The sequence below is a fragment of the Zalophus californianus genome, chromosome 3 (assembly GCF_009762305.2).
Source record: "Zalophus californianus isolate mZalCal1 chromosome 3, mZalCal1.pri.v2, whole genome shotgun sequence".
NCBI classification, from domain to species: Eukaryota; Metazoa; Chordata; class Mammalia; order Carnivora; family Otariidae; genus Zalophus; species Zalophus californianus.
The window spans coordinates 176,787,219-176,801,544 of record NC_045597.1 but is presented as its reverse complement, the minus strand read 5'-3'; the positions used below and the strand labels follow the sequence as shown (position 1 = coordinate 176,801,544).

The 14,326-nt window shown below is 51.6% G+C and overlaps 2 protein-coding genes across 3 annotated transcripts; one reads left to right on the top strand and one right to left on the bottom strand.

Annotated features, from left to right (window-relative positions):
• Positions 1-630: 630 nt before the first annotated feature.
• Positions 631-4,092, bottom strand: STK16 (serine/threonine kinase 16). Of its 2 annotated transcripts, none has more exons than XM_027588171.1 (8): positions 3,879-4,047; positions 3,485-3,674; positions 2,676-2,895; positions 2,289-2,422; positions 1,998-2,118; positions 1,787-1,882; positions 1,243-1,364; positions 631-1,127 (listed from the first exon to the last, which is right to left on the bottom strand). In XM_027588171.1, the coding sequence occupies exons 2-8, from the start codon at positions 3,568-3,570 to the stop codon at positions 989-991; spliced, it is 918 nt and encodes a 305-aa protein (XP_027443972.1). In that variant the 5' UTR covers positions 3,571-3,674; positions 3,879-4,047; the 3' UTR covers positions 631-988. The 2 variants fall into 2 exon arrangements, with proteins under 2 accessions (XP_027443972.1, XP_027443973.1); XM_027588172.1 differs by lacking the exon at positions 3,879-4,047 and adding an exon at positions 4,056-4,092 and having other exon boundaries at positions 632-1,127.
• A 54-nt stretch (positions 4,093-4,146) lies between these two features.
• Positions 4,147-14,276, top strand: GLB1L (galactosidase beta 1 like). The gene is made up of 17 exons (XM_027588170.1): positions 4,147-4,345; positions 5,539-5,662; positions 5,846-6,012; positions 6,256-6,406; positions 6,577-6,637; positions 10,473-10,567; positions 10,657-10,831; positions 10,923-10,981; positions 11,082-11,203; positions 11,311-11,351; positions 11,550-11,668; positions 12,095-12,169; positions 12,290-12,379; positions 12,521-12,634; positions 12,936-13,067; positions 13,301-13,516; positions 13,882-14,276. The coding sequence occupies exons 2-17, from the start codon at positions 5,597-5,599 to the stop codon at positions 14,149-14,151; spliced, it is 1,953 nt and encodes a 650-aa protein (XP_027443971.1). The 5' UTR covers positions 4,147-4,345; positions 5,539-5,596; the 3' UTR covers positions 14,152-14,276.
• The last annotated feature ends 50 nt before the right edge of the window (positions 14,277-14,326 follow it).

Sequence of the window (14,326 nt, the reverse complement as noted above, 5' to 3'; positions counted from 1 at the left end):
TCAGGGACGCAGTGCCCTCCCCTAGGGAACAGGTCTCAAGCCCGGCAAAGGCAGGGCCCCTGTTTACTCAGCAGAGTAGGGCAGGAAAGTGGCAGCTGGATACTGCCACACCACACTGGCCTCATTAATCATTAACCATGTGTGAGCTAGAATCCTCTGGGAGAAACTGTGGGCCAAATGGCTGCCACCTCCACTCCCCTTGCCCCCGGGCTGAGGCTGGGAGAGGCCTGTTAAGTTGCTGTCCAAAAGCTTCCTTAGGTGTCTCCACCCAGAAGCCCTTGCCTGGCAAACCGGCTGGGCTGCTTTGACTCAGCTACCCACTCCTGGGAATGAAGGAAAAAACAAATTGAACAAGTTTCTGGGGAGCCCTGGTCCCAGTTCTTAGCAGAGAAGCCGGCTCGATCCAGAACAGCTTTTAAGTTTTTGACTAAGGCAAGCTAGGAGAAGAATTGCCTCCTTCCAGGTAGCCAGATTTAAGATAAGGACACCTGTCTCCTTAGGCAGAATGACAAAGTCATGCCATTCCTCACTACGCCAGTCCTTCTTCCCTGTCTGTTCCCTTGGAAATGGCAACCAGACCTGGGGCCCCTGGCACCTCTTCTCTCTCACTCCAGGAACAATGAGACTAAGATCCACACCAAGCTGCTTTCACTTTATTCTTCTATTTATACATTCTCCTGCTCCCAGATGTGAAGGCAGACCATGATGTAAGCTCAGCAGTCCTGCTCAGAGCCTTTCTAGGTTCTATCAGTTTCCCTTTCCCCATCTCCCACCCTCATCCACCCCAACTCAGTCAGTCCCTCTGTCCAGTTGTTGCTCTCGGAGATAAGAGAGCAGAAGCAGAGAAATAAGACTGAGTTGACTGTCCCCATCCGTCTGCCCCCAACGACAAGACAGCAGTCCTGGAGAGACTGGACGGAGATTCTGAGGGACGGGAGGCTCCTTCCAAGGCACAGGGACCACCTTCTCAACGTGGCCACTGGTTGGTTCAGATCTGGGTGCTGTGCTGGCCCGAAGCTGGGGGCTGCAGTGCCTCTAACCGACTGAGGAGGACAGAAATGGGAGGGCGCTGCTGGGGGTCTACAGTCATCATTGAGGTGAGCAGCTGCCGCAAGGCTGAAGAATGCCTGTGGAAGGAGGCGGGCAGGGTGATCAGAGGGTTCCTATTCCCCGTGCCAAGGTTCCAACTCTGCTAACGTCAGGGAGGAGTATGAAGTGGTGGGTGCCCCCTCTATTGCTCACCTGGGGCTCTGCGGGATGCTGAGTTGGTTCTGCACAGCAAGGGCCACACTGTCACCCTTCTGGAACACCATGTCATATGGGCCTTCCCCAAACATCATGGCATATAGCACGCAGCCTAAGGACTGAGCATAACTTGGTTATTCCTTGACAGGGGACCAATGGAGGTGGTATCTCTCCTCTTAATTTTGTACTAAAAGGTGACTACAGAAGCTAAAAAGAATATGCTGACCTTCAGCCACACGACACCACCAGGGTCCAGAGAAACCACCCGTTAGCTGGAGGCCTCTGCACCCCGTGCCTAGCCACTGCCTTCAGCCCTGACACTTCGCTGTGCTCGCTCTGTTCAAAGGGCAGGATTATACCACTTCCTGAGCAGCTGAGTACAGTGTCAGCGACAGTTCCCAGGAAGGAAGTCGAGGGGGATGGGGACATACACGGTTCCTGGGGCCCCATGCACTCGAACCCAAAGCCCTGCCCCTCTGCCGCGCAGCAGGTACAGAGTAGCACTCCTCCCCACCCATGTGCCCAGCCACACGCTCCTCACCCAGACGTCAGTCCGCTCGTCGATGACACAGTGGCTCTGCACGGAGAAGAGCTCCGGGGCCCGGTAGGAGATGGTGCACCGCTGGGCTGCCCAGTCCTGGAACAGTTCAAACAAGGGGCACAGGTCACAGTTATGTGACCAAATTGGGGGAATGCAAGAGAAAAGGTGGAGGATGCGGAACAGGAGGGCAAAGGAACCTGGACACTCTTACCTGCAGGGCCAGAGCCTGGCGGGAGCCCTCCACATGGATGCAAGCTTGATTCATGGAACCCAAGTCCATTAAAACCGGCTGCCCCTCATCTCCAAGCAAGATATTAGTGGGCTTCAGGTCCCTGTAGGGAAGTGGAAATGACCCATGAGCATCCCTGGATCGGGAGGCTAGAATCCCTGGGGGCAAAAGAATCATGGGGACTGTTCCTTGGGAGGAGAGCAGAGACCTCTCATTCCTTTTGGTAAGGTTCTTCCTTTCTGCCCCATAAGCACACAGGGCCCTCCCACTGACCTGTGGGCAAAACCTCTGGCATGAATGGCCTCAAGGCCTCTGCAGATACCCAGCAGCAGCTGAAGGATTTGATCTTCAGTCAAGAAGTTGCCTTTGTCCTTCAGCCTTTCTATCTCGTTCCACAGCGTACCCCTCTGCAACACAAGTTTCCCCATAGTTGGACATGTTTTCTGAGCCTCTGCTCCCTCAGCCTGATCCCTTCCCTGTGTCAGAGCCTAGCAACTCTTTCACCACACACACTACACACCTCACAGTCCCACTAGACCCCAAATCTGAAACAGTCAACCCCAGGTCATGGTCTCTGCTTCCTAACATGCTTGGCTACTCACACAGCCCTCGGTAGATGACTCTGTTGCAAGCCCCTCCATTGCCAGGAGACTTTCTGACCTTGAAGAAGGGCAGCAGCAACCAGGCCTCATGTTTAGTGCCCCGCTCCCTCAGACAAGAAGCCACAAGGCGAAGGATGTTGGGGTGACGGAAGAGGCGATGCATGTCTGCTTCTCGTTGGGCCTCCTCCCGATCCTGCTGCTCGTGACACAGGATCCGCTTCAGGGCGTAGAAGTGTCCATCATGTAAGCCCTCCACTAGGTCCACATAGCTGAACCCACTGTGGGCCAAAGGGGTCAGTGAAGGACCACAGTCATCTCCCATACGGCTTGGACCCAGAGGAACTCCCTGGGGAGAAGGGGAGGGGGGTATCTTTCCCAGTTAGCAGAAACCCTCCCAAGATGTGGCTTCAAGAGAAGTCTGAAGATTTTACACTTTGGACTCAAGAGTAGGAACACAGTAATCCCTGGAGGTACTTTGGTCACAATGCACTGCTCTGCACATGACAAATGCTCCATAAATATTACATGAGTAACAGTCAACATTTATCAAGTGCTGGGAACCAGGCACTGGGTGAGATGTTTTATACGCATTATCACATTTAATCCTCACAACTCCATCAGCGACAAAAGACAATTATCTCCGTTAAGCAGATGAAGAAACCATGGCTTTTCAAGGTCACACAAGGTGGATCCAGGAGGCCTGGCTCCAGAATCCACTTTCTTGACTACCGTGTCACTAGGCTCTGTCAGGTGAGCTAAAGGATTAAGGTTAAGAGAATAAAACTTTTGTGCCCCTATCATGTGCAGACTGCTGTCCTTCAATCACCAGAACCCTGGGGACTAGCTAAGTGATTTCCAAACACTCACCCCTCCCCCAGTTTCTGGATGAAGAGGTAGCGCTTATTGTCAATGATGACAGTTCCCCGAGAGCAGACACACAGCGCGTGGCCCATAGTGTCTCAGTCATACTCCTCAAGGGCGGTCTGAGGAGGCCGGCAGCTTCGTCCAGGTTAAGTGGGCTCTTCCAGGCGATGCGCTGGGGGCCCAGCGGATCATGCTGGAAGGAAAAGAACAGCAGGGTCGTGGGTCAGGCACGATCCAGACGACCCCTGAAGTACCAATGTGGAGAACTGGCGCCCGGGTCTCGGAACGTAGAGAAAACGGGCTTTGGCGACGCCAGCTCCAAGAAGGCTGGGCTCAGGTGCCTTAAAGCCTCCGGCCACGCAGCGACTGCAAGGCCGCTTCCTCCAACCCAGCCCACCTTTGAGCGGCCCCCGCTCCCACGGCCATCGGGGCGCCACGGCAGAGCAGAGGGTAGTTCGTCGGGGTGCGAGGTCCGGGCCCACCCCCGGCAGAGCCCACCCCCGGGAAGAGCCCACCCCCCGCCTGGGCGCGCAGAGCCGGGGCGGGGGGGAGGCAGCCCGGACTCCCCACTGACCTGGCTCGGGCTGGAGAGAAGCGCCGGGGACCGGAAGAAGTGCATACGTCATCAGGCCGCGCCGGCGTAACGGCCCGCGGTATCCTAGCAACCGCTGGGCATCGGGATAATGTGGGGGCACCGAGCTGAGAGGCCGGGGGTGGGCTAAGCCTGGGGGAGGACGCGTCCCAGGACCCGGGTGAGGGTGCCACACCTGGCCTTCGTGGTCAAGACGCAGGCACCCACGCCAAAGGGGAGCAAAGCCGGGCTCGGCCCGAGGCCCCCAGGACCTCCATCTCCCAATGCCGGAGGTAGGAAGCTGACTACAGTCCAGCCCCGAGGGGCGGGTGCTGGGGCGCGTGCTGGCGGCCTGGACCCCTACCCCCTACAGCTCTGATCAATACAACCTTGGGGGCTCTGGCCTGTATCCCACTGCCCTAGTTAGAATGGTTAAGAGCTTAGGCTTTTGAACCAGATTAGGTTCTAAATCCTGTCTTAATAGCTTAGTTACTAGCATTGTGGCCTTGGACCACTTAACCTCTCAGAGCCTCAGTTTCCCTGATTGTAAACAAGGTACAATAGTACCTAAGATTAAGTGCACGTACTGTGAGGCCAGACTGCCTAGTTCAAATCCCAGCTCTGCTAAATTAGTTGTGGGACCTTGAACAGGTTATTCAAAATTTGCCTCTCAATTTCCTCATCTGTAAAATGGGAATGATAATTATCAACTGCACGGAGTTTTTTGAAGATTAAATGAGATGTAAAGTGCTTAGCACAATATCTGACATAACCCTCAGTTAGTGTCAATAAACAAATTACTATTACTTTTATTACTATTTTATTTTTCTTATTCTGGTTCTTACATCCCAGGCTTGGGACTGTGAAGGCAGGAGTCATGGAAATTCACAAATTCCCAAGCCTTGGCACCAAGTAGTTGTCCTTGACATCTCTCACACAGGCAGGCAGGGATAGATTGAAGAGCAGTGCACATCCAAAGAAGAAGGAATGGCTGAGGTGGTCTCTTTTGCTGTAACAGGGCCACCAGGAGAAAGATCCCTCTTGTAACTTGGTCCCCCACTTTCACACCCCTGGGAAGATCTGGTTTCTCTTGGTTCTGAACCTGTTTTAGCCCCCTGGTTCTGACATTCATTCACCCAGATTTAACCTGCTATGTGCCCGGCCCTGTGCTAGAAGCTGAGGATTCAAGATGGACAAGGTACTCTTCACCCTCAGGGAGCTCAGTTTAGTAGGACAGTGCTTCTCAATCTTGAATGTCTTTAGGATCGCCTGGGAATCTTGTTAAAATGCAAATTCTGATCCTATAGGTCTGAGGTAGGACCTGAGACTCTGCATTTCTAAAAGCTCCCAGGTGACGCTGATGAAGCAGATTCAAGATGTAGAGGATTTTTACAAACTAGTAGAGTAGCAGGTGGACAAGTCCAGGCTACTGGCCTGGCAACTTGAGGTGGTCCCCGCCCCCTTGCTCGCTGAGCTTCCCTCCCAGGAATCTGCCACGTGACAGTCGGACCGCCCTCTCAGACTAGAGGAACCCCGTTAGCGCCATGGCTCCCAAGAAGCCGCTCTGCCTTCCTGTCCTGCTGTTACCACTTCTGACGCTGCTGCCCCAGGTAAAATGCCAGGATTGAATCAGCAGGCTGGGTGTGGTGAGGCGGGAGGAGATCTAGCCCGGGAGAGAAGGAAAGTGAAAAATCACAGAACAATGGGCAGGCTAGTTCCCTCTTCTCTCCGGACACTGACCGCCCCCACCCCCGACTCCAGACCTCTGCTGAGCCTGGTCTCTCCCTTTGCAGGCAGGCACTCGGTCGTTCGTAGTGGATCGGGAAAATGACAGATTCCTCCTAGATGGGGCCCCGTTCCGCTACGTGTCTGGCAGCCTGCACTACTTTCGGGTACCACGGGTGCTTTGGGCAGACCGGCTTTTCAAGATGCGAATGAGTGGCCTCAACACTGTACAGTTGTAAGAAGTGCTCAGGAGAGCCATGGAGGGCGGGATTTACCCTTCCTACCAAGCCCGTAAGAAGGGGATTGGGATAGGAAGCCTCGCTGGGTATGAGAGCTCCAGGGCTTTCAGGCCAAAGGTGGGAAAGGGTGGGCCAGGACCTTCTCCTAACAGCTTCCTGGAGATTCCCTGCAAGGCCTGAGCCCGTAGGCCTCTCAGCACCTCCCCGCCTGGGGCCCTGCTAACCTTTTTCTTTCTCAGTTATGTGCCCTGGAACTACCATGAGCCAGAGCCTGGGGTCTATAACTTTAATGGCAGCCGGGACCTCTTTGCATTTCTGAATGAGGCATCTATAGCGAACCTGTTGGTCATACTGAGACCAGGACCTTACATCTGTGCAGAATGGGACATGGTGAGTTAGGAGAAGGGACAGAACCAGAGCCACTCCTGGGCAGTTCCTCCACTCCTCCCGTCTGCCTGCACTATAGGGCCACTTCCAGTGCTAGACTCAACATCCTCCCTTCTTACCTGCCCTCCCCGACTCCCGAACAACAAAACCTGCTGTCTTTATGTTTGTCTCAGGGGGGTCTCCCAGCCTGGTTGCTTCAAAAACCTGATATACATCTGAGAACCTCAGACCCAGGTGAGTTGAGATAACATTTTTAACACAGAAAAAACAACCAACAGCAACAAAATGGGTCGTTTGGGTGCCCAAAACCGAAGAGACCATCCCCACACTGGAGATCATTCATGCAGATATTTGAGTGTTTCCATCAGGCCTAGCAAGATGCTACAAACTGAGGGACCAGACAGACCCAGCCCCTGTGCCGTGGAGCTTATGGTGAAAGAAACAGCTTTTTAAAAAACCAAAACCTGTAAGATTAGCGCAAGCTGTAAAAATACCACCCACGAAAATAGACGAGTTGAGATCGTGAGTAACAGGGAAGGCCTGTTTGGGGTACGGAGGCCAGAAAAGGCTTTTCTGAGATGATGACATTTCACTTGACTCTAGGGAAGGGAAAGCGCTGGTCATATGAAGAGTGAGGTGACAACGACCAGGTAGAGGGAACAGTGTATTCTAAAACCCAAAGGTGGGAAAGAACATGGCCTGCTTGAGGCCAGCTTGGCTGGAGCATAGCCGTTAAGGGAGAGAGGAATGTAACATGAAATTGGAGATAGATAGGGACTGTTCATGCAGGACCTGGTAGGCCACTGTAAGGGTTTGCATCTTATTCTAAGCACAGTAGAAAGCCATTGGAAGAGCCTAACCAGACAGGTTTGATCTGTTCTCAGATTACTTTAGCCTGGATGTGGAGAATGGAGGGAGGGGGACAAGGGTGGAGGTGGCAAAACTAATTGGGAGATTCTGACTGTAGTTGAGGAGGGAGCGATGGCTCCTGGACTAAGGTGACGGAGGTGGGGATGAGAAGAGGGCAGAATTGAGATGTAGGTTGGAGATCAAAATCACCAGGACTTGTTTATAGATTTTGATGGGAAGGAGAGGTGGGGGGCGGGGAACAGCAATGGGTACGGTCTGGAAAGAAAGGGGTCCCCTTTCTGGCCAGTCAAGACGATGCCACCGTTTACTGACATAGGAAAGACGGAGGAGACTAGGGGCAGCAAAGGACCACCTTTTTTGGGGAAAAACAGTTCATCTGGTCGTGTTAAATTTCTGTCCTGTCACACTCAAGTGAGGATGTTAAGTAAGCCATAGGCTGTGTGAGTGTGGCGCTCATGGGGAGGTCTGAGCTAGAGAGAAATTTGGGACTTGTCAGTCTAAAGCTGGCATTTAGATCCATGGCTATTGAGACATTGCCTGAGGAAAGAGCATAGGGGGGGAGAAGATGAGAATTCAAGATGAAGCTCTGAAATGCCCAAAACTTTCAAGGAGTTTGGATTTTACTTCAGGTGTAAATAGGAAGTCATCAGAGCAAGGGAGTGATTTTATCTGATTTATATCTTTTAAAAAGATCACTTTGGTAAAAATGCTTTGTATCTGCCGGGGACCCTGCAGGGACTCTTCCACTTCTGAGGACGCTGAAGAGCTTTATGCCCCTCAGAGCAATTCTCCAACTCAGCTGGCTATGAAATACATTTGAAATGGTAAAGTCATGCTGGAACACCAGCATGCGGTGTCCACTTTTCTCAAGAAAGCCAGGGCGCCTGGGTGGCTCAGTCGTTAAGCGTCTGCCTTCAGCTCAGGTCACGATCCCAGGGTCCTGGGATCGAGCCCCTCATGGGGCTCCCTGCTCAGCAGGAAGCGTGCTACTCCCTTTCCCACTCCCCCTGCTTGTGTTCCCTCTCTCGCTGTGTCTCTGTCAAATAAATAAATAAAATCCTAAAAAAAAAGAAAGAAAGAAAGAAGAAAGAAGAAAAGAAAAGAAAAGAAAGCCAGCGACCTCTTCACTCCCGAGTCCACAGTCCCTTTCCAGGCCTCTCTCCTCCTTGGCCAGTCAGGAGCACCCAGCCCAGCTGTTCACTCCATCTTTTGACACACACTCTCCTCTTGGCTTCCAAGATACCACCTTTATCTGGTCCCTGCTCCTTCCCCATGCCCCAGCCTTGCTGACCACTCCTTATTAGTCTCTTTTGTTTGTTTTAAAGATTTTATTTATTCATTTGAGAGAGAGTCAGGGAGGGAGAGCATGAGAGAGAGAGAGATCACGAGCAGGGGCCGGGGGGGCGGGGTGGGATTGCAGAGGGAGAAACAGGCTCCCCGCTGAGCAGGAAGCCCAATGCAGGACTCCGTCCCAGGACCCTGGGACCATGACCTGAACCGAAGGCAGACACTTAACCCACTGAGCCACCCAGGCGCCCTCCTTCTTAGTCTCATGCTGGTTCTTCTCCCTTTCTCTTTCCGCTAAATGCTGGGGTGTTGCAGGGCTCAGTCCTTGGACGCTTCTCTTTTCTATGTGTTCACTCCTTAGACAACCTCATCCATTCTCTTGGCTCTCAATCCCATCTAATAGTTAATGACTCTGAAATAGGAATCTCCAGTCAGGGGATGCCTGGGTGGCTCAGTCCGTTAAGCATCTGCCTTCGGCTCAGGTCATGATCTCAGGGTCCTGGGATCGAGTCCTGCGTCGGGCTCCTTGCTCAGCAGGGTTAGGGTTAGGTTTAGTCTCCCTCTGCCTGCCACTCCCCCAGCTATTCCTACGATCTCCTCTCAGTTAATGGTGACTCCATTTTCTAACTGATCAGGCTAAGCACTGTGGTGTAATTCTTCATGCCTTTCTCTCCCACCTCACATTCAACCTATCAGAAAACCTTGCAGCTTTACTCTCAAAATATATTGAATTCAGCTACTTTTCATCACCCTCACTAATCCAAACCACCTCTCCCACCTGGACTACTTTAATAGCTTACTTACTGGTTTCCCTTCTTTGCCCCTACCCCTCTGTTCTCGATATAGGGTGATCCTGTTAAAATAGAAGTTTAAATACATATCTCAGATCATGGCATTTCACTGCTTAAACCTCTCCAATAGGTTCTCATCTCATTCAGAATATGAACCATGTAGTCCTTAAAATGGCCTTCATATTAGGTCCTACCTAATTGGCCCTGTCACCTCCCTGACCTCTACTCTTTTCATCACTGTTCACACCGACCTCATTGCTGTTTTTCAAACCCACCAGGCACATTCCAGCTTTGAGGCCTTTGCACTCAGTGCTCCTGCTAGCTTCCTGCAGAATCACCTTCTCAGTGAGGGCTGCCCTGGGCTACTCTCTAAAATTTAAGCTCCCCCGCCCTTTTATATCCTTCTTCCCTGCTTTATTTTTTCTCCTTGGCACTAACATACTATATATTTTAGCAATTTTTTTATTGTCTGCCTTCCTCATTGGGAAAGAAATTCCACAAGGGCAGAGACTTTTATCTGTTTTTTTCTATTCTGTATCCCTAATACCTAGAACATTGCTTGGTGCACAGTAAGCACCCATAAATATTTGTTGAATGAGATTTAACATATGCTTGGATTAAAGGAGGCAGTTAAATCTGGACACCCTTTATACAGAACAGAAAATGTAAAGGAATTCAGTGTTCTTGTTTTTTAAAGATTTTATTTATTTATGTCAGAGAGAGAGCACACAAGCAGGGGGAGCTGCAGGCAGAGGGAGAAGCAGGCTCCCTGCTGAGCAAGGAGCCCGATGCGGGACTCAAACCTAGGACCCTTAGATCATGACCTGAGCTGAAGGCAGACGCTTAACTGACTGAGCCACCCAGGCGTCCCTAACATTTTTCTTATGTTTAAAAATTAAATTTACAAACACTGCTTTAAGGTTTCCTGTGCTCGGATGTCCTTGCCATGCAAATTCACAAGTGCTCAGGGTTCAGAGTCACTGCTGCTCAGATTCATTTGTGGACAAGTGGGATGCAAACTGTAGCCCAGGGTTCAGGCAGCTGAGGTTGCTGGCCTTGTGCTATGGGTGGGGGCTGCAAAGGTGGTGTCCTAATATGTAGACCACTGCTCCTTCCTTTAGACTTTCTTGCTGCAGTGGACTCCTGGTTCAAGGTCTTGCTGCCCAAGTTATATCCATGGCTCTACCACAATGGGGGCAACATCATTAGCATTCAGGTACAAGTTGACCGGGCAAGGGGAAGGAGGTGCCGGGGGTCCTAACCTCCACTGCATAGCCAAGCTCCACTTTTCCTTCTCCCTGGCAGGTGGAGAATGAATATGGTAGCTACAGAGCCTGTGACTTCAGCTACATGAGGCACCTGGCTGGGCTCTTCCGTGCGCTGCTAGGAGACAGGATCTTGCTCTTCACCACAGATGGGCCTGAAGGACTCAAATGTGGCTCCCTCCAGGGACTCTATACCACTGTGGATTTTGGCCCAGGTCTCTTGAGCAAGGGTGGAGTGGAGTCTGGGGAAGGGGGGGGGCATCTCTTCTTCTATGTTTATCTTTCACCTTTGCCTCCTTTCTGCAGCTGACAACATGACCAAAATCTTTGCCTTGCTGCGGAAGTATGAACCCCGTGGGCCACTGGTGAGGAGCTGGAGGGGAGGGCAATCAAAGCCAGAGTCAGGGTTGGGAACGGGTCGAGCTCAGTTCCCATCCCGCTCCCGGCGTTCATTCCACGTTTTAGGTGAACTCCGAGTACTACACAGGCTGGCTGGACTACTGGGGCCAGAGTCACTCCACACGGTCCGTGTTGGCTGTGACCACAGGCCTAGAGAACATGCTGAAGCTGGGAGCCAGTGTGAACATGTAACTGGAGACACGGGGGTCAACATGAAGCCGTAACGGGGTGTTGGGGATGAAAATGACTCAGTGGGTCAGCTTTTGCCTTTCCCCCCCACCTTCCCCCACTTCAGGTACATGTTTCACGGGGGTACCAACTTTGGATTCTGGAATGGTGAGTCCAGATGGTCCCTGGGGTGGAGGCAGGGAGGCATCAGGGAATTAGAATCCTAGGGCTGGGTAGATTAGGAGGTCTAGAAGCTGGATGTGGCCACCACTGCTCCCTCTGATGGCAAAATTCTCTGCATGAATGTCTTTGCTTAGTGCCTACTGTTTGAAAGACACTGAATGAAGGAAATTGGTTTGACCCCAGGTGCTGATGAGAAGGGACGCTTTCTTCCAATTACTACCAGCTATGACTATGATGCACCAATATCTGAAGCAGGGGACCCCACACCTAAGCTTTTTGCTCTTCGAAACGTCATCAGCAAGGTGCCCTACCACTTCATTAAGCGCCAAAGGCTTTTATTAATTTGGGGAAAGGGAGTACCTAAATTGTTTGTAACGGGATCCCATGAATCACTGATTGTTGTCTGGGCCACGGAGCCCTCAGAACCATTTCCCAACTACCCAGATGGGACTACCTGGGAAGAGACACACAAGCATGTGCAAAATTACAGGATTTTCATGACCTCTTGAAGTCCTTCCCTGGACCCCAGGTTGAGAATCCTGCGCAAGGGTCTTGGAATTGGGGTTGTGTGCGCTAGGGTTTTAGAATAGGGGTTGTGTGTGTGCTAGGGTCTTGGAATAGGGGTTGTGTGTGTGCTAGGGTCTTGGAATAGGGGTTCTATGTGTGCTAGCGTCTTGGAATAGGGGTTGTGTGGTTTTCCTATGGCTCCTGAGAGAATTTGGGCTTAGTTCCAGGAAATTCCCTTGGGACCTTTACCTCCCCCCAGCCCCAAGATGATGTTTGGACCGTTGACCCTGCATCTGGTAAGCTCTTCCTCATCTTTTCTCTGATCCTACCCCTTTGTTCTCTAAATGGCCCAGCCTATTCTGCCCTTTATTCCGGAACTTCGCTTTTATTCTAATACCTTGTCCTTATTCTAACAGGATGGGGATTTGCTGGCTTTCCTAGACTTCCTGTGCCCCCAAGGGCCCATCCGTTCAATCTTGCCAATGTCCTTTGAGGCTGTCAAACAGGTAAGGCATAATCCCCCATCCAGTAGGCGTGGCAGCTTTCCTCAACAGCTGTTGCCAGTGGTTCCCTCAGCTGCACATCTTCGCCACAGTACCCTCTCTCACCGCTCAGTTCCTCTTCAGTACTCACTCTTCCATACCCAGGACCGTGGCTTTGTGTTGTACCGGACCCATCTGACTTCTACTGTTTCGGAGCCAACACAGTTCTGGGTGCCTAACAACAGAGTACATGACCGTGCCTATGTGATGGTAGATGGGGTAAGGACCTAATTCCAGGCTACCTTGTGAGCCTGTTTCTTCTCCTCCCCAGCACCCTTTAGCCTTAAGTTCCCCTTATCTGCCTTTTCCCGCTGTCTGCCCACATTTGCAGGGGGGCCACGGATGAGCTGGGATGAGGAAGAATTTGACTGAGGCTAAGGTTCCAGAATGAATGGGTAACTGACAGATGGGCTACATTCTATTTGCTCTCCAAATACCTGTGCTAACTACCATAGCTTCCTCTGTCATGGCCATGAGTTAGATGCCGAGCCCTTCCTTTCACAGCTCCTCTTATCCACAGGTGTTTCAGGGTGTTCTGGAACGAAACATGAAACACCAACTATTTTTGATGGGGAAAGTAGGGGCCAAAGTGGACATCTTACTGGAGAACATGGGGAGGCTCAGTTTCGGGTCTAACAGCAGTGACTTCAAGGTGAGCTAGCCTTGCCCACCCCTTCTCTTCCAGACTCTTACTGACCAAACTCCCTTGGGAAAATAGGGGCCTAATGGAGGACAAACAAGAGCCCTGTGCTTAGGAGTCAGGCAGCAAAGTAGTCGCTTGTGGGGGTCCAGACATGGCCACCAGTTGCACCCCAGGGCTTGATTAGGGATAGTGTGGATTTAAGAGCTTAATAAATGATAAGTTTTCATTTGCCTTCTTCACAGGGCCTGTTAGAACCCCCAATTCTGGGGCAAACAGTCCTTACCCAGTGGCTGATGTTCCCTCTGAAAGTTGATAAGCTTGTAAAGTGGTGGTTTCCCCTCCAGTTGATGAAAAGGTCACATCATCAAGTTCCCTCTGGCCCCACCTTCTACTCTACAACGTTTCAAATTTTAGGAGAAGGCGGGGACACTTTTCTCTTTCTACCTGGATGGACCAAGGTACTGCTGACTGTGGGGTCAGAGTGATGAGAGGAAAATCGTGAAGGAGGGGGGAGCAGAAATTATCCCTGATTAGAAACCCAAAAGGGAGGGGCTCCTGGGTGGCTCAGTCGGTTGAGCATCTGACTCTTGATTTCGGCTCAGGTTGTGATCTCGGGGTCGTGGGATCGAGCTCCGGATCAAGCTCCACGCTCAGCACGTGGAGTCTGCTTGGGATTCTCTTTCCCTCGCCTACTGCCCCTCTCCCCTGCACTCTCTCTAATAAATAAGTCTTTAAAAAAAAAAAAGAAAGAAACCCAAAAGGGGATGATTCTACCCCCTTGAGAGCTGACCCTTTTATTTTCGTTCTCTTTTCTCTTCCCCAGGGCCAAGTCTGGATCAATGGGTTTAACTTGGGCCGGTACTGGATAAAGCGGGGGCCACAAGAGACCCTCTATGTGCCAAGACCCCTGCTGTTTTATAGGGGAGCCCTCAACAAAATCACAGTGCTGGAGCTGGAAAACGTGCCTCCTCGGCCCCAAATCCAGTTTCTGGATAGGCCTATCCTCAACAGCACCTTGCATAAGACATACATCTATTCCCTCTTGGCTGATACACAAAGTGCCTTTGAACCAATGGAGTTAAGTGGGCACTGAAAGAAGGGTAACCCTTGGACCTGGGACATGGAGTGGGCAGGATCCCTTCGTGCTGGCCATGGTGACCACGAGGAACCAAAGGCCACAAGGCCCAAATGCAAGTCTAAGTGCAGTTTCCTTGCCAAACTTTATTGTGATTAAAGTTCCAGAGACAGTCCCAGCTCCGCACCCCTCT

What these genes read in the sequence shown, in the direction of transcription:
- STK16 (XM_027588172.1), bottom strand. Translation starts at nt 3,570, where the DNA reads ATGGGCCACGCGCTGTGTGTCTGCTCTCGGGGAACTGTCATCATTGAC. An exon ending in GCCAGAGGTTTTGCCCACAG is followed by an intron (nt 2,119 to 2,288) that starts GTCAGTGGGAGG and finishes ACTTCCCTACAG; the next exon opens with GGACCTGAAGCCCACTAATA. An exon ending in ACGAGCGGACTGACGTCTGG is followed by an intron (nt 1,365 to 1,786) that starts GTGAGGAGCGTG and finishes AGTTATGCTCAG; the next exon opens with TCCTTAGGCTGCGTGCTATA.
- GLB1L (XM_027588170.1), top strand. Translation starts at nt 5,597, where the DNA reads ATGGCTCCCAAGAAGCCGCTCTGCCTTCCTGTCCTGCTGTTACCACTT. An exon ending in GCAACATCATTAGCATTCAG is followed by an intron (nt 10,568 to 10,656) that starts GTACAAGTTGAC and finishes TCTCCCTGGCAG; the next exon opens with GTGGAGAATGAATATGGTAG. An exon ending in CCTATGTGATGGTAGATGGG is followed by an intron (nt 12,635 to 12,935) that starts GTAAGGACCTAA and finishes TCTTATCCACAG; the next exon opens with GTGTTTCAGGGTGTTCTGGA.